Source organism: Petaurus breviceps, unplaced genomic scaffold (assembly GCF_028583685.1).
Source record: "Petaurus breviceps papuanus isolate PSGF00001 unplaced genomic scaffold, PetGlider_PUasm1.0 90849, whole genome shotgun sequence".
NCBI lineage: Eukaryota > Metazoa > Chordata > Mammalia > Diprotodontia > Petauridae > Petaurus > Petaurus breviceps.
Window position 1 is genome coordinate 3,364,537 of NW_027187361.1, and position 22,757 is coordinate 3,387,293.

The 22,757-nt window shown below is 36.7% G+C and overlaps 1 protein-coding gene across 4 annotated transcripts in view; it reads left to right on the forward strand.

Annotated features, from left to right (window-relative positions):
- Positions 1-22,757, forward strand: part of PNPLA4 (patatin like phospholipase domain containing 4) — a 56,962-nt gene that overhangs the window by 376 nt on the left and 33,829 nt on the right. Inside the window, exons 1-5 of one of the 4 annotated variants that reach the window (XM_069072815.1) lie at positions 187-546; positions 1,044-1,228; positions 5,414-5,508; positions 5,684-5,819; positions 22,582-22,647. In XM_069072815.1, the coding sequence (XP_068928916.1) occupies positions 1,049-1,228; positions 5,414-5,508; positions 5,684-5,819; positions 22,582-22,647 (477 nt within the window). In that variant the 5' untranslated portion in view covers positions 187-546; positions 1,044-1,048. Of the gene's footprint in view, positions 1-186; positions 547-1,043; positions 1,229-5,413; positions 5,509-5,683; positions 5,820-22,581; positions 22,648-22,757 lie in introns of those variants that run through there. The other 3 variants (XM_069072814.1, XM_069072816.1, XM_069072817.1) reach the window with 3 other exon arrangements.

Sequence of the window (22,757 nt, forward strand, 5' to 3'; positions counted from 1 at the left end):
GGTAGAAGCTGTCCTCCCCACCCCCATCTGACCGAGGGCCGCGGCCCCCGCCCCGAGGCTCGTCCAAGGCCTGCACTTGACCTTCGGCCGCGTTTCCCGTCTAGGCCCTTTCACGTGTCCCCCCCCCCCCGATCCGGGCCTGGGACACATCCATGTTGACTTATCCAAAACCGAACACAAGCACGGCCCCCAAATGGAGCGTTTCACGATCTCTCGGTACATAGAAAAGCAGCCCTTCCACGACGAACAAGATTCTGAGAGAGGATTAGAAATCGGCGCTAGGGCCCTGGTGATGAAGCGAGATCCATGAGGACGACGAAGATAGCTCCAGCTTTGGGGAAGCCAGACCCCCTGGGGCGCTTACTAAGTTATTAGATAATGGTGGCAGCATTTGGATTTGAGCTTCAATGAAGAGTTAGGTTCTAACAGAACAGATGCCTTTATTAAGGACATCTATTCTGTGAAGTTTGGATTCAGTCAGTGTGGCCTCCAAGGCTCAGGCTCCTCACCCCAGAGTTGGGGGGGGGGCAAATAAACAGAACAAAGGTAATATATATATATATATATATATTTAGGTTCAGTGCTGCATGTGTAAAGGGAATGGGAGTCTCAGTTATAGCTGGGTAAAGTCACTGTTAATTTTACACCACTCGATTTTTAGTAAAAATGTCATAGAGGCTTCCAGTTCTTTAAAGGTCAGGGAAAGGCCGAATATTGTGTCTGAGGTGGTAAAAGTGTTTGTCTAAAAAAAAAATGATAGAAGGCAGGAGAGAGGTGGTGACAATGTATCGCACAAATATTGGATTAAGTATAATTACATCTTTTATTAATTATTTTGTTAAAGATAATTCAGATATTGAGGTAGATTGAGGTGAAGCCCCTATATTTGGAACAGTGGATTATATTTCAAAAAACATTTTGGTGGAAATGTTTCTGATTTCAAATTTATATTAATAACAAACCATTAAGAAAAACAACATAAAGGATACCTTTCTGCAGTATGTTGGGGAACTTTTTTCTGACTTCAGTGTCTCATTTCACAGCAAGAATGAAGCATCTCAACCTGTCCTTTGCAGCTTGTGGATTTCTGGGAATATACCACTTGGGGGCAGCATCTGCACTTTGCAAACATGGCAAACAGTTACTAAAAGTTGTAAAGGCCTTTGCTGGAGCTTCTGCAGGATCTTTGGTTGCAACTGTTCTGTTAACTGCACCAGGAAAAATAGAGGTAATTAAGTAGTAACTAAAATATGTGCCTTGTGGAGAAATTAGGACAAAATATCAAGACTTACTTTTAGCTTCACCAAAATGTTGGATTTGAAAAATAGGCTTGGTGGAGAAATAAAAAATATTAAAAGCCTGAAATTGAGTCATTTGAAATCTGTGCCTTTTCCATTTCTCCTATGCACTACTTTTTTTTTTCTTAAGATGATTACATTGGGGAGAACCTGAGGGAAAGGAAATATTTTATTGTAGTTTAATTATTTGTTCTTGGATTCTAGTTCTTTTTTTCTCAAAGGGAATTTCTTTTATAAGCATACATATAGATTCATAGATTTTTTAAAAGCTTAGTAAATTGAGAAACCTCTCTCTATATGTCTTTTGTCTTCAGAAAAAAAAAATTCCTTTTCAAATATGAGGACAAAATTCCTGACTTTGGACCCAGTGACAAAGAGTCAAATAATCTTGCTTTTAATGCGGACTAAATATTGTCAGTTCAGTTATGTTGTCTGATTTATAGATCTAATTCCCTAGGTTCTGTTACCGTTTTTCTTTGATTCTCCTCTCCCCTTTCCACTGTCCTCCATGTAAGGAAAATTGTCTTTGTCACCTGTTTTCTTTGTAGGGTTATTTTCACCACTATTTGGCCAAGTATTAGTGCATTTATCTGCTCATAACTAATTTCCTGAATGTAAAAAGAGGGCATTACATTTTAAAATAGATAGTGAATAGGAATTGTTTTAAAAAAATTATTAAGCATGTTCTCCAGCACTGTGCCATAGATACCTGGGCAAAATACTAGATTAGAAAATGTATGTAAAAGACTTTGCATGCCTTAAAGCCTTACATAAATACCAGTTACAAAGCACACTCTCTTACTTAAAGGAGCTTATTTAGTAGGAAACTTTGTAGGTTAGCATTTTAAAGCCATTATATACTTTGCCCCAAAACATATCTTCTCTTCCCCATAATATTGATCAATGCAGAATTAAATAGTTATGAAAAATAAAACTGGAAACTGCAACAGCAGAGCAAAAGAGCTTATGTGAATAACATAGCAGAAATTCTCAAGTACCAGGAACTTCCTCTTCCATTTTGTTTTTGCTATATTGTAGAAATCATACAAGTTAGAAAATTGGAGATGCTGCTCATACACTGTTAACAGCATGATACAATGGAAAGAGTGTTAGATTTGGAACTGAGGGGCATAGATTTGAATTCCAGCTCTGTTACCTGTATGACCTTGGAGAAATGATTTTACTTATCTGGGCCACTGTGCCCTCATCAATTGAATGAGGTGATAAATTAATTGACCCTTGAGATCCCTTTTGGCTCTAAATTTATGATCCTGTGACCATTTTGTTCACTCGGGAGCAACATTTCCCAGATGGGGTGGTTAGGATTTTACTTCCCATGTCAGATAGCAAGGTAAATATGTAAAAAAAAACCCTTGTATTCTTCACTGCAGCTACTAGAGTACTAAATACATGATGTACATTTTTTTTTTTTTTTTGGTGGGCCAAGGGAGCGGGGAAGAGAACCCATTGTTTCATTTTTGTAGAGAAGTTCTTGTGAGAAAACTCCCTTTATCCAAGTAGATCACTAATTCTGTATCTTAAAATCTTAAAATGTTACCTTGAGAGTTTGTGTCACTTGGCCAATATATGCCAGAGAAGAGACTTGAATCTAGGTCTTTATGACTCCCAGGCCAGCTCAGTAGCCACTGTGTCAAACTGCCTGCCTGGATGGATGGGTGGGTGGATGGATGGATGGATGGATGGATGGATGGATGGATGGAGCATTTACTCTGTTCAAAGCCCTGTACTCAGCTTTGGGGACACAAAAAAGTAAGACAGTGTCTGCTTTGAAAGAGCTCACATTCTAATGAGGGAGAAAACACATGAAAGATTTCAGTGACAAAACAGATATTAGTGCTGCTCCTTTAATGCCATTTCCCCTGATAAAATCACATCATGTTATGAGGTTGAGTTATCTGACAGTGCCAGCGACTTTGGTGGCAGGAACATTCTTTTCTGGGTCTTCAGTAACCAGCTGCAGCCCCCACAAGGATGATTGTCAGACTGCATTGGCAGAAGATGCTTCTAAGGACTGAGTGGGTTTAGGGTCTTCAGTCAAGGTAGTCATGGTAGTAGTTTGACTTGCCTGGCCCATGCTGCCTCCAAGAGTGCCTTGCTATTTCAGCTTAGGCTGGCTTGCCTGCTCTGTGAGCAGCAGTTGTTTGTCTGTCGGTGGGGATTGCCCCTTCTCCACCAGAATTGCTTACCTGAGTGACTGTGAGGACTGGGCTGGAAGCAAGACTGGTGGTTTGAAGGATGTTGCCACTCCCAGGACTCGTGTTTCTCTGTCTGTTAATGGCAGTTGACCAGCAATTGTTGCTGGCGGTGATGAGGAAAGTGGAACCCTTTTCTACAGTAATGTCTCTGCTTGTAACTGTAGTTTTGTTTTCTTTGGTTTGCCACTGGAACCTTTTTGACTCATGTAATGACTCAGGACTTGCCATTGACAAAAGTTTTATAATGTATAATCTAAGTTTCCTGATAGACAGGTAGTCAGTCGTTCATTCCTGCCTCTTCCTTCTACATCTTAACTAACTAGAAAGAGCATGAGAATAGAGTCAGGGGACCTGGGTTCCACTCTCAACTCTGACTTGTTAACTGTACCATCTTCAGCAAGTCACTTATCCTCTTGGGCCTCAGTTTCTTCATCTATCAAATGAGGAGTTTGGAGTAGATGGCCTTTGAGCTCTAGATCCATGAACCTCTGATCTCTCCTAATTATTATGGTCAAATTAATTGTTTTCAACAACTATCCTGCAGCTGACCTTGCAATTACTATTATTATCTAACATGTTCATTTTAATTTTTAATAAGGATACTTCCTTCTTTACCCTGATTTGTCGTAGAAAATTAAATTTTTGCTCATTTGCTACATCATTAAAATGTAATAGTGTCCTATTTATATCATAAGGAGCTTACATAATTAGATTTTAAAAATAAAATGTTTTGTCTAAAACTGGCACTGTTGTGGCATCCCAGTTGACTAGTCCTAAGTTTCATGAAATAACTAGGGCACTCAGAATTCAGTAGAGCAACTAGTTATACTGATTTTTTTTTTCTTTTTGCAATTGTCTAACTATTGCAATTATTTATACTGAATTAGCTCATGTCGTTGACTTCCTGTAAAGTTCAGGATTCTTATGTAGGGGCAGTGTGGTCTACCTGGGGTTCGTTGTACACAGTATTCCTTGTTCCCATCTTTGTGCCTTTTCACAGCGTGTCACCTTGTACTTGGAATGCGCTTTTTCCTGAAGTCAGCCGCACAGATTCCCTCTGTTTTTTCAAAGTTCAATTAAAATTCCACCTAGTATAAGAAACTTATTCTGCTTTACTGTTTGCTAGTCTTGGCTCTTACTGCCCACCCCCTTATTTAAAAAAAAATGTTCTTTATTTTGTATTTAATTTTCTAGGTAAAAAATCTTTTCACTTAATAGACTATAAGCTCTTTGAAGGCACTGGCTATTTTGTTTTTATTTTTTATCTTTAGAACCCAGCCTAATGCCTGGCCCGTACATAGTAGGCACTTAGTAAGTGCTTATTGAATTGCATTAGAATCCCACCTCCATCGTTTTTACCTGTGTTACCTTGGATAAATTACTTAGCCTCCTTAGGACAGTTTCCTAATCTGTAAAATGAACAGATTGGACTCTATCAATGACTTTTAAGGTCCCTTCCAAGTCTAGATCTGTGAGCCTTTGAACTTAAATTGGCTCTTATGATTTCTGCCTTCTTTATTATATTTAGAACTACCTTCTCATTATTTACCAGAGATATCTTTAGTTTAGCCAGTTGGCCATGAAATATTTATTGCATAAAAATGTCTCACTTAAAGGATTGGTATTCATCTCATTAGCTATATTATGCTTCCATAATTCCTTGTCAGATCAGTTTCCAACTGATATATACACACCCAAATATTTTCATTGCTGTGAAAAATTAATGAATTCACATTTTATACATGTATAATTGAGCCAGAAGCAGCTGACACCAGTTATCTTTTAATTGCAGGGCAAATTAAGCCCTTGATATATTTAATACTTGGTTGACAAACACTTTCCCCAAAATGATTTGTGGTTAAGATTTTGTTTAATTCTAGTGAATATCTTCTTTTTCAGGAATGTAATGAATTTACATACAAATTTGCTGAAGAAATTAGAAAGCAGTACTTGGGTGCCATAACACCAGGTTATGATTTTATGGCACGTTTAAGGTACTTATTTATATTTGCTACGTATTGTGTCTTATGTAAAACTAAGAGTATATGAAGAGAGGAGTATTGAATTCTTTCTGTACAAACTATGGCATACTCAGCACTCTCTTTTAAAATATTTACAAGGTGTTCAATAATTAAAAGCGAATAATGCTTATCGTTTTCTCTTCTTTAGAGGAGGCATGGAGACCATTCTTCCTTCTAACGCTCATGAGATAGCAGAGAATCGACTTCATGTATCTATCACTAACACAAAAACCAGAGAAAATTACTTAGTTTCACATTTTTCCTCCAGAGAAGACCTCATTAAGGTAAGGAAGTTGCATGTCACTCTGTAAGAAATATGCCAGAGTAGTGATTTTTTTTAAACATTTTGTCCACTTTGTAGAGATTAAAGATAGAAAATTTTTTGAAATTCTAGATGACCTTTTATACTTCTTATAGACCTCTCTTGTAAGAAATGGTTCCCCAAATCTATGTAATTTCCTTATTTATTTCTGATCATTTTCAGCTTCATGTTTATTCTCTGAAACTGTTCACTGATTCTGTTGAGCGAGCTTGAAAATTAGTAGCGTGAGAATTAAATATGTATGGGAAATTCTCTGACTAGCCAATTTACAATTAACAATATGCTTCCTAAGATAATGGGTTAAGGGAGATGATGACTGGAAATAGAAAACAAGCAAACTCCATCCTTTAGTGCCTTGGGTAACCTGAGTATTTTTTTTTGCAATTACAGCAAACAGTTATATATTCTATGATATGAATCTTCATTTATTTGGGCTAAGTGGAGGGGGTGCCATTCTGATATGGTAAAAAGTCCACATTTTAGAATTATTCTTGAAGTGTAATTTTACTACCATGAACTAATTGGTTAACTACTGTGTGATGAATTCTTTGGCCATGGAAGCCCATGCAAAAAAGAATAAAATATGCTTAGTTCTTAGTCCTCTTCCACTTCCACAGTGACCTTGATGGGTTATAGAGGCTGTGGCAGTTGAGGATAAGGAGCAAGCAGTCTGAATGTTAATAATACAGTGGTGGTAAAAACCTAGCTCCTTTGACTTTGTGTCCTATGCTTTTTCTAATGTGAGAGGAAGAATGGAGATGTAGGAAGCAATGACTACTTGTCTTGTAGGAAAGTTTTTCTATTACAGCTGTTGCAAGCCTTGAGTCACTACATGCGTCAAAATGAGCCCAGTGGCAAACCAAATAAAACAGAAACCATAATTATAGGTAGAGTCAGGTAGAGGAGAGGTCACTACAGAAAAGAAGCCCACCTTCCTCATCACCACCATCACCACTGCTAATCAGTTGTCATTAATACACAAACAGACAAAAGAGCCCTGGGTCAGGCAACATCCCTCAGACCAACAGTCTTGTTTCTGGACAACCCTCCTAACCATCAGCTGAGGAAGCAGCTCCTGTGTAGAAGGAGCCAGACTTGAGAAGAGAGAAGGAAATCGTGGCCAAGTAGAATTATGGCTCACAAGCTTTCTTTAAAGTTAAAAAAAAAAGTTGGCAGAATTATTTTCAGCCTTCACCCGAAGGCAACAAAAAACATCAGTTTATAGTTGTAAAAAGACAAATACAAAGATAATTGTGACTTATTTACCAACATCTGTTGTGAAGGATGAAGAGGTAGAGAAACTATGAATAACTTGACAAGTTTATCCAAACTGGGTAACTTTAACATGAAGTGTGTAGAAGGGCAGGAAAAAAATGTTCAAACCCCCCTCCCCAGAAAGCTTTTTGCCTCTGAGTAGCATCACCTATAAGTAATGAATGTTGTATTCATTTCTAATTATTTTAATATAAACATGTATATTATTTACATGTAATGAATGCTATGTGTATGTATATATATACACAAACACAAAAGGGAGTTGGAAAGGGCTAAATAAACATAGTCAATATCTTATATCACCATCAGATATGAATCTGAGCGTATTCTCATAGAAGTAAACAGCTTATTCCTCTTGTTGGAATCATATCAGAATAAACTGTGGACAGACAGACTCTCTGCTGGGGGAGTCAGGCCAAATTCACCTCACATTACAAAGTAAAAAGTAATAGTAGGAAGAGTGACAGCAGCTTCAACGTGATCTACCTAAATAAGCTACTGAGGCTAAAAAGTGCGGAATATTATCATCATTTCTTTGTGAAGTTTAACCAATATAAAAATAACACTACAAGGAAGGAGGAGTCCAAGAGAGCCCAGAATATGTGGTAGCCAGGAGATACCTGACCTTCCCAAGGGGAGGTAGATGGTATCCAAGGGCAACACAGATTTAAAAGACAAAATAATTTGTAAATGCTACAGAGGAAAACTGGAGACATTGAAAGTAGTATCGGCTTTTAAAGAAGCAAAATCATCTAGAGAAAGCTTGATATAAAACCCAAACGAACTATGTCAAAAAGTATGCTCCATCCAAAAACACTGATGCAGGAAACAGGGCTAAATAGCAAATAGAATGTCATTTTTTTAAATGACAGTGTTTCTTCACTAATCTATTTTCAGCAGCAGCAACAGAGGAACCGCTGTGTTTGGGTCCCCTATATCCCAGTTCCCAGTGTACTATTCAAAGAAATAGAAAAGTCACTAGAAAGATGAAATAGGGAAGAGTGACTGCGCCAAAGCAATGCACACTAGGAAAATTCATGCTGCAAGAGACACAGTCTTAAAACTGTCATGTTAATAGATAGTGTGCGTGTCTGTATAAACATCCATACATGTATGTAAATGAAAGAAAGATAACAAAAGAGTGGTGTCCCAATCACTGCTACCTCAACATGATCATGAGAACACAAGTAACTACCATCTCATCTGCTTTTTTTCATTTTTATAACATCTTTCCTAGAATTTTCTACATGCATAATGAAGGTATCTTTGATGAAGATAGAAGAAGGGAACATGCTGCCTTTAACAAATGATTGTCTGTAACCAGTCATATCTTTGAAGTCACACATCTGACTAAAATGTGCTTAGAATGCAAGAACCTACTGTTTAGTATTGATTACAAAAAGTAAGCAAACAAAAAAGCCAAATTCAGCCTTAAAGGGCCTCTTCTAGCAATGGATCTCTTAATTACATGCTAAGCATGGAAAAGATTCCTTGATAATTCAGTCACCTTTGTTCTACAACCCTCTGATTATTGAGGTCAAGCAAGACAAAACAAAAAATGTGGGCTGCCTAAAGCAATTCGTCATTGTCATGGAGAGTATTTTTCACAGGAGCCAAATGGGAAAGAGTTCCTTGAGGATGGTAGTGTTCCTGTTGGTAGCTTATATGGTAATTTCATCAATTCCTAGAATATTGCCAAGCCTACTCCGTGAGATTAATAATTACTAAAAACACATATATTGGCAATTTCAGAAGCATATGAAAAAAATTCCTCAGTAGGTAAGTGGTCAAAGAAGTAGTTCTTGGAAGAATTGCAAACTACTAATGAACATGTGAAAGCATGTTACAAATCACTGCTAATACCTGTCAGTCCTGAGGTTTGACCATCTTGTTCAGTCTTATATAACTCTTGTTCACACCATGGACCATGCTGTCTGTGAGATTTTCTTGGCAAAAATGATGCTGAAATCCTTTGCCATTTCCTTGTCCAGTGGATTAAGAAAAGCAAAGGTGAAGGGACTGCCCAGGGTTACACAACTAGTAGGTGTCTGAGGCTGAATTTGAACTCAAAACTTCCTGACTCCAGACCTACTGCTCTATCCACTGCGCTACCTGTTTGAGACTACAAGCCAATAGATTGGCAAAAGTTACACAAAATGGCACTGGTCAGTGTTGGAGAGGTTGTATAAAGATGAGCACATGCTCTGTTGGTGGAGCTGTGAATTGATCAAGCAGTTTGGAATTATGAGAAGAGATGATTAAAACATCCATACTTTTAATCCAGAGATTTCATTGCTAGGCATATACCTCAAGAAGTTAAAAAGAAATTAAAAGAAAAACACAAAAACAAAAGCCTCATATATATCTAAATATTTATAGCAGCACTTTTTATAGCAGCAAAGAACCAGAGACAAACTGGATGACCTTTAATTAGGGAATGTCCAAACAAGTTGAAGTATATGAATTTAATGGCTTAGAAGACAATGCAGAGCTTTTAACTGTGTCAAGCTGTTCCCTCTTACGTGTTTCCATCATTTTTTTTCCCTTGTGATGCTTTGTGTTTACAAATCTTGGACAAGTAAAATCCCTAAGGAATCAGAGTAGGTGAGCCAAACAGCAATGGAAAGGTGGATTCGTTTTAAGAGATAGCTAGGTTGCACAATGGTTAGAGCACTGGGCCTTGAGTCAGGAAGACCCAAGTTCAAATCTAGCCTCGGACACAAGCTATGTGACACTGGGCAAATCACTTAACCTCTGTTTGCCTCAGTTTCCTTGTCTGTAAAATGGAAATAATAATACTTATCTCCCATGGTTATTGTGAGGAGCAAAAGATAGAGTATTTGCAAAGTATCTAGCATAATACCATGGCATGTAATATCTATTATTATTAGGGAGAAGCACACATATTTTCAATAATGACCTATGCTAATGTGGCAAAAAGGGTATTAACGAGGATATATATGATTAGAAAAAAGAAGTCGTTTCATTATCTGGTGATCAGCTCCACTGAATGTTTAAAAAAAATTAGAGGAAAACCATCAGTACATTTGAAGGATCAACTGTGGACAATCTGTGGAATACTACAGTCAAGATTTCTTCAGGATGGGGAAAATAAGAAAGCATTTTTTTCATCTGCCCTAATAGAGTTACCTGCATTGATGAAATGATGATGTTTTCTCCCTTCCTCCCTCCCTCTCTCCCTTCCCTCTTTCCTCCCTCCCTCCCTCCCTCCCTACCTTCCTTCCTTCCTTCCTTCCTTCCTTCCTTCCTTCCTTCCTTCCTTCCTTCTTTCCTTCCTATTTAACAATAGACAAAGAAGGGAAGCAGAGTGGTTTAATTTATAGAAAGAGCACTGAACTGAGAGGATGCCAGCTTTCTAGTATTAATTCTGTTATTCACTTGTATGATTTTGGTCATCACTTAAATTCTGTGACCTCAGTTTTTATAATTGAAAAATGAGGATTTATGATTTATTTATGATTTATTTACTTATGATTCCTTTCACTTTAAAAAAAAGGGGGATCTTTGGATCTCATGGAGAATTTGCACCAGGTTCGTGAAGCATTGCCAAATAGAATTCCTTTGAGACTTATTAGCATGGTAATAATTTTTATGTAAATGAATACTTCTAAAGTGCTCGAAAACAAACACTTGTAATCTTATTTATACCATTAATTTCTCTAGCAAATCGTTTCCTTTATAGTACAAAGGTATGTTTAAGCTCATCTCAGGCCCAAGTATTACAGCTTTCAAATATGGAATCCAAATAGGTTAGCAGTTTGCCAAACTTTTAATGAGCAATATACATATAAATATATGTACATGTCTAGCTTTATAACCTGGTAAAAACTAACAATGCTATTAATTTGTCATTAACCATAAATTATAACTAAATTGTAGAATTGAAAAGAGCCTTAGAGATTATCTAGTGTAACTAGCCTCAGTTTCTTCATCTGTGAAATGATCTTTAGTGATCTTGGAAAGTCTTAATATTCCAAAAGAATGCTATTTGCATGTATTTTTTTTTATCATAGTTGGCTATTTGTTTTGGTGTTTTGTCATCAATTATCATTGCTATTACCACAATTGACATTTGTGTGTTGTTCTAATGTTTTGAAAGCTTTTTCACATCATCATTTAATTTTATCCATACAACAATCCTGTGAGAGAAGTATAATCAGTATTATACCCACTTTACTGGTATGAAAACTGAAATTGAAATATGTTGGGTCTCAAAGGCAGGGTTTGAATCCAAGTTTCTCTTGACTGCAAATTTACTCTTACCTTTGTATCATGTTGTCTTTGTAACATGTCATTTTCTTAATAGTCCTAATGACCAATCAGGCCCATCCTGCTGCCTGCATGCTTACCCTCCCAGTCATTAAGCCATTAAACTCCCCTGGTTTCCTCTTCTTTGCTTTTATGGAATGTTCATTTCACTGCTAATAAATTCCCCTTTGTTCTGGATTTCATCATCTTACAGATCAAGTCCTACAGGGTCACATTAACTGACACTTGACTGAGTTCTCCACATATCCCCGTAGTAGATGTAGGTGTAGTCCACAGGACTTGAAGGTAGAGTCAGTCCCTCTTAACTCACCCTTCAGTGCCCCTGCTCTGATTCCCATTATTAGGAATTAGTCTTTTTTCCTTAAAATTTGTGCCATTCAAGTATGTATGACCTGATAAGTGGAAGTAACAGTAAAGACCAAAAGATTTAGAGCTTGAAGAGACCTCGCAGGTTTAAACTGCAGTGCTTTTACTTAACAGATGAGGAAAATTTAGATTGATGGAGGCAAAGGGAATTTACCCATGGTCATTCACAGGAAATGGTAGAAGTTGGGACTAAAATCTAGGGGGTAGTGGTATATGGTTTGAATCTAGCTATCTTTGCACTATACCACACTATCTGCTCTCAGAGACTTCAATAAAGTTATTTATGATTCACTGAACTCCTTAAATTCTGTTGTCTTCATGCTTTAATCACTCAGTAGAGCAATTATATCTTAGACCTTACCATCACTCAAAATTGCTTTACCTACATGATCCTGAACTCTGAAATTCTTGTTCCTGATTACAATCTCTTGTCCTTTCGCTTCCCTGCTTTATTTTTTGTTCCATATCCTCCTTGGTTCTTCCAATCTATCAACTGCCCTGATCCGACTTTTTCTCTCTTTCCAATTTTGACCCTATGATCAGCCACTTTAATTATTCTTTCTCTTCCGTCTTTGAACCCTTTACCCTTAATGGCATTCCTAACTTTTTACTTTAGGTAGCACTTATCATTTACTTCTCTCCTTCACTACTCTTGAGGGTTTATGTGCTGCTTTAGGAAGCTACAAAATTATTCTTACTTGGCTCACTGCAAATTCATTTATCTGAACCTTCACTGCTATTTAGTAGTCCTTTTTCTAATCTATTGATTGTCTCTCCATTCTAGACATTGTGCAGCTGTCAGGGGACATAGAGATAATAATTGCTCTTCCTGGCACCAGGGAACAGACCAGTATAGGCAGAAGTTACAAAAAAAGATAAATTTAGGCTTATTATAAGAAAAAAAAAACACAATTAGAACTGACTAAAATGGAATAGACTGCCTCAGTAAGCAACTGGTTTCCCTTCACTGGTGCTCCTTAGGTATACACTGGGGAACAACTTTTCAGGTATGTTATAGAGGCTATTCTCTTTTAGGCATCATTTAATCCACATGGCCACTGAGATTCCTTCCCGCTCTGAATTTCTGTGATACAGAATCTCTCCAAAAGCTGTTCAAAATCCTGTCTTCCCTCTTAAGGCTCCTAACCTGAGAAACCCACCTTTACTCTTGGCAGGTGACTTTTGTTTCCATTTGCTGCAGTTGAGGCTATTTGATGTGAACTTGCTCAGTTTTATTACTCCAGATAGCTCAATGACTTTTCCCATCGTCTCCTGTCTTCCAACCTGAGGCAGAGAGAGGCCTCCTCCTTAGCAAAATTTATCCCTCTACTTAGACTCTCAGTCCTTTTCACTCACATCTCCATAATCTTACTCATTCATACTCCCTCATGTGATCTTTAATTTTACCCCTGTCTACTATCTCCTTATTCCTTGACCTGATAATATGCTGATATTTTTCTGTCCTAAATATTTTCACTTGATTAAGCTATCTCTCTTTGTTCCCTCTCCCTCTCTTTCCCTCCTGCCATATATCTGGAAAGTGAGATCTCTGTTTATACCTTCTTCTTCAAATACTTGCTTCTTAATCTCTTGAAATCTGGCTTTCATTTGCACTATTCTACTGAAGTAACTCTCTCCAGAGAGTCACGAATGAAGCCTTTATTGCCAGATTCAGTTACCTTTTTTTCTTTTCTTATCCTCCTTGACTTCTCTGTTACTTTACTCCTATTTACCACTCCCATTATGCTTGATAATTTTCACCTTTGTCTTCCATGACATTGTTTCTTTTAGTTCTCTAACCATCCATTCTAGCTCTGTCAGTTCCCTGTCTTCCTTCTTCCTCTTAAACATTAATGCTTCCCAAGATTCTGTTCTTGTTTCTCCTCTATAGCTTGCCTTCCTTTGTGAGTTCATTCATTCCTACAGCTTCAAGTACCACCCCCTTTTACAGGAGACTCCCCAGGCTATTTTTACAACTCTTTAATTTTCCATATTACTGGTCCCATCTCTCCGGTGGTATGATAGCTATCACTTCCTGAATGTTCTGCTGGAATCTTAGACTCAATATGTCAAAAACTAAACTCATTTTATCCATAAAGACTATCTCTCCCTCTAACTTTATCTTTATCAATGATACCACATTTTTAGATTTATATTCTTGAAATCAATCATCTTTGACACTTCTTTACCTTTCCTCCCACCCCAACACACACATTCAATTAGAGACAGTTCTCACTTCACATAAATTCACATTATGTAAATTTGGCTTTACATAATGAATTCTGAAAGAAATCCAAATGAGGATTCGGAATGAGAATCTGATTGAACTTCTAGCTGCAAAGATTTTAGAAGAAAGGGAAGCTTTAGAACGCGAGGTTGAACCAAAAAGGTTCACAATGGAACAGTTGGCAGAAACACTTCATCATTTGAGTAAATTCTTTTTCCTCTTACTAAAAAGAAGGATCCAAATGCTTCAGGATTTTAAAAAATTCAAAGACTAGTTGAGAATAGTATTGCTTGCTATTGTTGGACATATGAGGGGAAAAATGAGTGCTGCTCTCCAAACATTTCTCAGTAGCTTCACAAAAAAAGTTGTGCTGACAACCACCAGTCATAAAGACTAGGTACAATGGATGGGGAAGGGACAGCATACTGCACATCTGTGTTAGCTTTACTGTACAGTACTGTGCAAGTTTTATCATTAACTTTATCTTTCATTTAATAATTATGTGTATTATCATTATATAGTATTTAATATGCCTGCATTTATTACATTTTGTGACTTGCTAGAAGGAATATTATTTTGTGTATATCTTTGTTAAAGTGGGTGGATAGGTGAAAATTCATATTATATAAAAATCACTTTATATAGGAGTCTGCAGAAGGGCCCACTTACAGGAGAACTGTCTGTACTGATCAAGTTCTTCTCAGCATTATGTGTTGCATTTATCCCTTCCTTTCCATTCTGCCAGACATTCTAGTTTGGGCCCTCATCCCTTCTCACCCAGGCTACTATATGTAATAATTTACACACTAGACTTCTTGCCACTGGTCTTTCTCATCTTTAATTCTTCACAACACTGCCCAAATAATATTCCTAAGGTATTGCACTGAATATGCCACTCCAATACTAAAAACAATCAGTGGCTTCCTGACACCTTTCGAATCAAATATAAATTCTTCGCATTCAAGGCATTTCATAGTCTGACTCATATATATATATATATGAATATATATATACATATACATATATATATATATCTTAGCATTATTTCACACTATTTCACTTCACCTGTTCTGTTTCAGTTATACCGGGATGTCCTCTGCTTTCCATCTTGTGTCTCATTTCTCTCATTCCTTTATTTTTCTTCTTCCTTTGCCTAAAATACTATTCTTCTACCACTGTATCTGCTTATTAAATTTTTCCTTTAAGGCCCATCTGAAGTCCTACCCTTCTGTGAAGTTTTCCTTGACTCCCTCATATTAACATGATTTCTCCTTGTACCTTTCACACTTTCCTTTGTATCCTAATTATTTGTGCACAACATTTTTCTCACTCTCTTCCTATCCTCTGTTAGATTAATACCTGACAGCAAGGTCTTTGTTGGATCTAACTTTTATTCTCAGTGGCTTGTAGAGATTGGTACTTAATAAATGTTTGTGAGATTCTAAAATGAAAACTTAGATCTTTTGTTTGTGATTTCATTTTCATGATGTAGGTTCATTCTGTTCCTCTTTACTTGCATGAGATGTGTAGGAACCCTTGATTTAAAATAGTTTCTGTGCCTCACCATGTTCTCCCTCCCCCTTTCCCCCTGAAACCCCGGAAGTACAGAACACTTAGAATGTGAGGTGAAGGACATGTGGATTTTATGGAACTGCCTTTTAGCCAAGTTCATTTTTTTAAGCTTTCAAGGTTAAACAAGATAGATTGGACGTATGCCAGGAGTAGGCAGAGAGCACCAGAAAGCACCCAACTTCATAATATCTTCCTCCTTATATAATCTCATTAACTTGAGATTCATTTAACCATCTCTTGATTTTGGAAGCAGTTAGTCTTATAATATTAGGTTCAAGTTATGACTTACAACTTTAAATCAGATACATTAATTAGATCAATATTAATCAACACAAAGGAGAAACTTCAAGCCTCTGGGAACATGAAAAGGAGATCCCATGCTGGAGCAGGTCATACTATGGCAGGCTTCTCTCAGCTAACATCCTTCCCTTCAGATTCCTTAAACTAATATTTTTTTTTAACTTTATTTTGAAATTTTGCAAATTCCTGTACCAAGCACCAAGAATGCTGAGGAATTACCCTTTCTTCTAAGGGAGTTAATTGTGGTCAGCTTTAAATCTGAGGCCTACTTCTGGGCTGCTTTTCATCAGTATGTTCTCAGGGAATTCTGACTAATATTAATCTAGATTAACTATTAGTCTTACTCAAAATATAACTAGAGGAGGTAAAAATTTTAAATCATTTAGTGCATTCTTTAGAAATGATTTTTGGATTAACAAGTACTATGTTATTTTGACACTACGTTCATGCATTAATACAAAATAATGAAGATAGATTCACATTAAAACATAGAAGCAGCTCTACATTTCTATGGATCTGTGAGTATATAGCAAGGATATAATTATATTTGGGCATTAGGGGCATTCTGAGTACAAGCAGGAAACCTTTTTTTGTAGAATAAGATCTATAGGAGAGCCTCAGAAAACTGACTTGTTTTTGGAAATGAAATTTATAACATTTCCCATCCCCACCACTACTTGTCAAATTTATCTGCCACTCCACAGCAAGGATGTGCCACCAAGGTCTCAGTGGCCTTTAACTTCTTTAGACATGGTTCCTTTTCTCTTCAATTGGAAACTCGTCATCAGGGTAGAGTGTAGTGAAGAACATAGTAACTCTTAGGATCTTCAGAAGTCCGCTAAGTCGCAGGGAGGTGAAAGGGAATGAGTCAGCCTTACTCCCATTAGATTTGGCTTAAGGAGGAAATAACATACACACTCAATTGGGTATCTTATTTTACAGGAAAGTGGGGGGAAGGAGATAAGAGGAGGGAATGCTAGAAGGGAGTGCAGATTGGGAGAGGGGGTAGACAGTAGCAAACACTTTTTTTTCTTTTTTAAAAAAAGTTATTTATTTACTTTTAGTTTACAACGTTCAGTTCCACAATCCCTTGAGTTCCACATTTTCTCCCCTCCCCCGACCATGGCGGTATGCAGTTCTACAAATACCTTTGCATTAAACATCAGTTGGGTTGTAAAGACGAATTATAACCAATGGAGTGAACAAGGAGAAAGAAGGAATGAAACAAAACACAAAAGAGACCGAGCAAGTCGTTTGAGAAGCAAACACTTTTGAAAAGGGGCAGGGTCAAAGGAGAAAACAGAATAAATGGCGGGGGGGCAGGATAGGATGGAGGGAGATAGAGTCAGTCATTCACAATATGGCTGTTATGGAAATGTTTTGCATAACTACACATGTATAAATATATATGGAATTGCTTGTTTTCCCAGTGAGGATGGGTGAGGGATGGGAAGAAGGGAGAGAATCTGGAACTCAAAGTTTTAAAAACAAATATTAAAAAATTGTTGTTTCATGCAGCTGAGGAAATAACATAAACAAGCAGTGAGGTATAGAAATCCATCTTGCCCTACAGGAAAGTAAGGGGGTAAGCTGGTAAGGGGAGGAGTGGGAAGGGTCTAAGAGAGGGCAGACTGGGGGAAGGGGAAATCAGTATGCTTGACATCTTGGGGTGGGAGGTAGGGGAGAGATGGGGAGAAAATTTGAAACTGAAAATCTTGTGGAAATGAATGTTGAAAACTAAAAAAATAAATTCTGAAAAATGAATAAATAAAAATGAAATACAATTCAAGAAAATAAAATGGCAGCTATATAAAAAAAGGGAAAGAAATCCATCAAGTCAGAAGGCTCCCTCAGCATTGTGTGTGGGACTTCTTATGCTCTTGGGTTACCATGAGACTGCATCATCTGAGTCAGGGCCAGTCGAGTTCCAGGGGCGTCTTTGTTGCTTTTTAGGGAAAACGAATCCCTGCTGTATGAAACAAAGGAAGTCTAATCCTGCCATAGACTGGAAGGAGTATGAAAACATCACATACTAATATTGTGAATTAGAAGAGTTCAAGCCACTCTAGATATATAATCTTATGGAACCTTTTTGCATTTCTTCCTTCCTCAAGTAAGGAGTATCTTTTTGAATCCTTCCTTCTCAGCTTAGCTCAGGTACAGCCTCTTCCATTTTTAGCTTCCTTTAATCTCTCTGGGTGAAAGTACTCTCTTCCCACTGTGGATGTTTCGTGAATACTTTGGCTTCATCTTTCCTTTACTATCAACCTTTTGTTTTACTTGCCTGAGCACATGTTGCATCCCCTCTAATACAACATAAGTACTTTGAAGCTAAAGACTATTATTTGAGCTTTGTGTCCCCACCACCCTACCATTAGTAGAAGTGTTCAGTACTTGTTAAACTGCCTCTTTTGGAGATACCCAGGGCCTATCTTGAAGGCCTTCTTTCTCTTAACAATTACTAAACTGGTCATGAGGTATAAGTATATGTATAAGTAGTAGTATAAGTGTTTGATAGTGTCTGCTATTACTTCATTGGGAAGACAGATACTGAAGCTGAAGCTGAAATGCTTTGGCCACCTAATAAGAAGACAGGGCTCTTTGGAAAAGACTTTTAAGAAAAATTGAAGGCAAAAGGAAAAAGGGATAGCAGAAGATGGGATGAATAGATAGTGTCATGGAAGTGATGAACATGAACTCTGACAGACTGCAGGAGGTAGTGGAAGACAGAAGGGCCTAGCATGCCCAGTGCATGGGGTCATAAAGAGTTGGTTACAACAGAATGACTGAACAATAGGAAAAGTTGGAATGATTCTAGAGAAGCGTTAAATGTTTTCTGCTCTCAGACTCCTGTCTGAAACTTTTTTTGTGTTGATTCAACTGAATGGAAGGGAAAGAACATGTGTTATCCACCTTTCCTGCATCCTCCAGCATATTTTAGTCAGAACACCTAGATGTACCCATAGTCAGTGAGAACTGTATGTGTAGCTTGACGCTGATTGGCGCTTCAGCTTTATTCTGTAAGTGACAGAATGATAGAGAAGTTGCTACCTCTCCAAAATTTATATGTGATCCTGTCTGTTTCAAGTGTCCAGTTCGTGTAAAACTTATGCATTTGGCCACAGTGACAAGTTTTTGTGTGTACAGGCATTGATGAGAAGATCTGGCCAGCAAGTCTTATCTAGACTCTAGGTAGTCCCATGGTTTGTTCCTGCAATTGCTATTTTCAGTCAGCCTGTATCTAGTAAAAGCATGTGAAGCCGCTTGGGAGATCTGCTGAGTTTCATTGCACATCTTGCTGTTGAAGCAAGATCTTCTAATGTTTAACCTTTTGTAGGTGAAAGAAGACTTAGTATAGTATTGATCATTATCGTGGGAGGAATTGATGATAAATTTGAAACTGTCATTGAATTGTAATTGCACCATTAAGTTTTGTATAAGCAGCCTGACTCATTAAATGCCATGGTAAGCTTCAAATGTGAATGAAGCCTTAAGACAAAGTTTTATAGATACCTTTTTACTTTATTAACTCTAAAATTAAGAGAGGCAAAAGGGAACACGTTTTTTTCAAAATATTAAAGGAATAATAGTTTTGGATAATTATAGTCAAACTGGACTTTTGTTGCTAGGTTCACATACATATTTATATATTTGATGACTATCTATCTGCAAAATAAAACTTAATGAGCTAATCCATGCAAAGCACTGGCTAAGTCCTTGTATACCATGGATTCATACTATGGTTGTGTTACTTGGTATCTGTGTGACTTTGTCCAAGTTTCCCTGAGTATCAGTTTTTTTATATTTTTATATCTGTAAAAAGTAGAGTTTAACCTCTAAGGTTCCTTCTTTCATTTCTAAGTAGGAAGACAAGTTTCTTTAAGGCGAATGAGTATTTTAGACTATTTAAAAATATGTGCCTAGATTCAATTAATCATGACATAGGAATTTCCTAAGACCATTATTTTTGCTCTGAAAAATTCCTTAGATATAGTCTTACTACGTTATGCTGATTATGGCTCAGAAAAGCAAGCCTCATTCCTGATTCTTTTTTAAAGCTAATTTTCCTGTTAAATGTACTTTGTTGAGCAGATCATAAGTACTTATGAAAAAATAGTAAGCTGTGACAAAACAAATACATTGTTTGATTTAGAGCAGTGGCAAATATTTTTCAGTTCATTGTACTTTTCATATCACTTATGTGAAATCTTAGTCTTAATATCTTTTTTTAAAGTAATGAGATATAATGTTTATTTGAATACTTCAAAGCAGTTTTCAAGCATTATCTCATGAACATAATACAATAGGACATGGAAAAATGTATTTCTAGTTTTTAGGAATGAAGGTTCTCTTTTTTTTCCCAAAGTATCAATTTCTTATCATTATAATGAGATAAAAAATTTGTATAGTATCTTTAGTTTTTAAATATCTAAGTATGTAATTTCACTCTAATATCTTTGCTACCCACATATTTCTTCAGCTACTTCTAAAGTGAAACATAGCAATTACCTGTTACTGGTCATAAAAGTGTGCTTGAGGTCAGTATTTTTTTTTAAAGGAGTAACCAATTCATAATAGGGAAAATTCAATTAAAATTACAGCAAATAGAGAACCCGTACTGTTGCCTTAACCAATATAGGCACAGTTCAAATCAGCTCTACCTATATTTGATCCCTGCCTATCATTGTATTGTTTTGCAATTTTTAGACAAATGATTTGATGTGTAATTCATGCTTTATTTTTTAAATTAGTACAGCTAATATAGTGTCATAAAGTGCCATTACATTTCAGAATTAATGTTGAAACTTTTAGATGCAAAACTCTGTAAAGAATTTTATGCATTTGCTTCATTTTATGTAAGATTTATCAATCTTACGTTAAATTACTATAGCATCTGGCACAACACTTGCAGTGCTGCAAAAAAAAAAAATGTAAATGCTGTCACCCTGGAAATGTTGCTTCAGATTAAAGGGTTTTCATTATCACAGTGCATATGTAATACAGGTTAGTATCCAGATTGTCTGAAATTATAAAATAATTATATTTTGACAGCCTCTACCTTATAAATAACCTCCCAGTGTGATTGGATGCCCCTCATGCTCCTGGTAATCGAAAATATTAATAAATGAACTTGCTAATAGTGGAACTTTAACATTCTGAAACACTTTCCAGTAGGGCAGGAGCCCCCGTGAGAGCTGCCTTCACCCCTGTGGCCCTTGTCCTCTCTTTAACCCTGCAGGGCCAATAAAGGAGCCCCCTACAGGAACCCTTCACTCTCCCCCCTCAAAAGTTGGCAGCTCTTCAAAGTGCTATTAGGAGGGGAGCTGTCTGGAAGCCAAGGGAGGCTCACTTCTATTTTCAGACTGTGGGGATAGGGACACTTGCTCTGCTGAGAGGAAAAAATAATATTTTCTCACAGAGTCATGTTAAAGAAAAGTGCTCATTAATAATACTCTAGTTAGAGAGTTAGCATTATGTAGTCGGTAGATAGGCACATGGTTAGGAAGAGCTGAGCTCAAATTCAGACACATACTGGAAGTATAACCCTGAGCAAGTTGCTTAATCCCTGCAAATTCTCCAAGACTATGAATTGCAGAGCAAGTCCTGTCTGTTATATTTGTAGGAGTTCTCTCACCTAGGATTCCATACACCACTGAAATCACAGGTCTGAACCAAAAAATAAACCCAACAGTAATAATATAGTTAGGAAGAGGATGTAGACATGAAATGATGAATAGGAATGGAATACAAGGTAGCAAATTTAAGTGCCAAGTTGTTAGTTCACAAGTTGGAATTTGGAATATACTTCCCCATAGAAATAATGTTATAAATATATTTTGGATTAAATAAATTCTTTTTTTTTTTAAAGCAATTGGGGTTAGGTAACTTGCTCAAGGTTACACAGCCAGTTTGTGTGTGTGTGTGTGTGTGTGTATGAAGTATCTGAGGCCGGAACTGATCCCAGGTCTCCCAACTCTGGGGCCGGCACTTTTACTTACTGTGCCACCTGGCCGCCCCTAAATAAATTCTAATAGGACATTCTGCAAAACGAACAATGATGACACTACTCTTTTGAATATATATAATGCATTAAACATAAATTGCTAGAAAAATGCCTTATCTACATTTCACCTCCCAGACTATAAACTTTTTAACTATCTAGATGAAAGTTAAAATCCATTTTATATATGTAGTAGCCACTTTATAATGTAACTTGGCCAAGTTACAGAACCTGTTCCCCTAGCAACATCCTGATGTCATGGATTAGATTAGACTATCTGAGACTGCAGGTTAAAATCCATTGTAGAAATTAGATTTAGTGGAGGAAGGGGAGTTTCTACTGCAGTGGTAATTGTACCTTTTAAAGTGAATGCACAAGACATGGCAAATATAGCAGATAATTTGTTTCCATCTCTATGTACTTGGAATTTAGATTTAAAAATTATTTTTACACTAATTTTACTTAAACACAGTTGGTTGATTTAAAGAGAATTGATTTACATATCTCTTAACTATTTGTAAGTATTCAAAAAGCATCACATTTATTTAAATTACACATTTCTCAAAATATGGTGTTTTTTTTACATAGCCCTTTTCAAATAAATGCAACATACTCATTGAATAATATAAACTTTATAGGAAAGGAAAATAAATTCTTGTCTATTAACAATGTCTTTCTTTATCATACATCCAGGTTCTTTTGGCTAGCAGTTTTGTACCAGTTTATGCAGGTCTGAAAGCAGTAGAATATAAAGGAGAGGTAATATTTTTACATATTCAAAATATTACTCATATTAACAAATTTTTCCTCAAACATCGAATTTTAGAATTGTCTGGAAGGTATAAAAATGTCCTATGAATTAATTTATA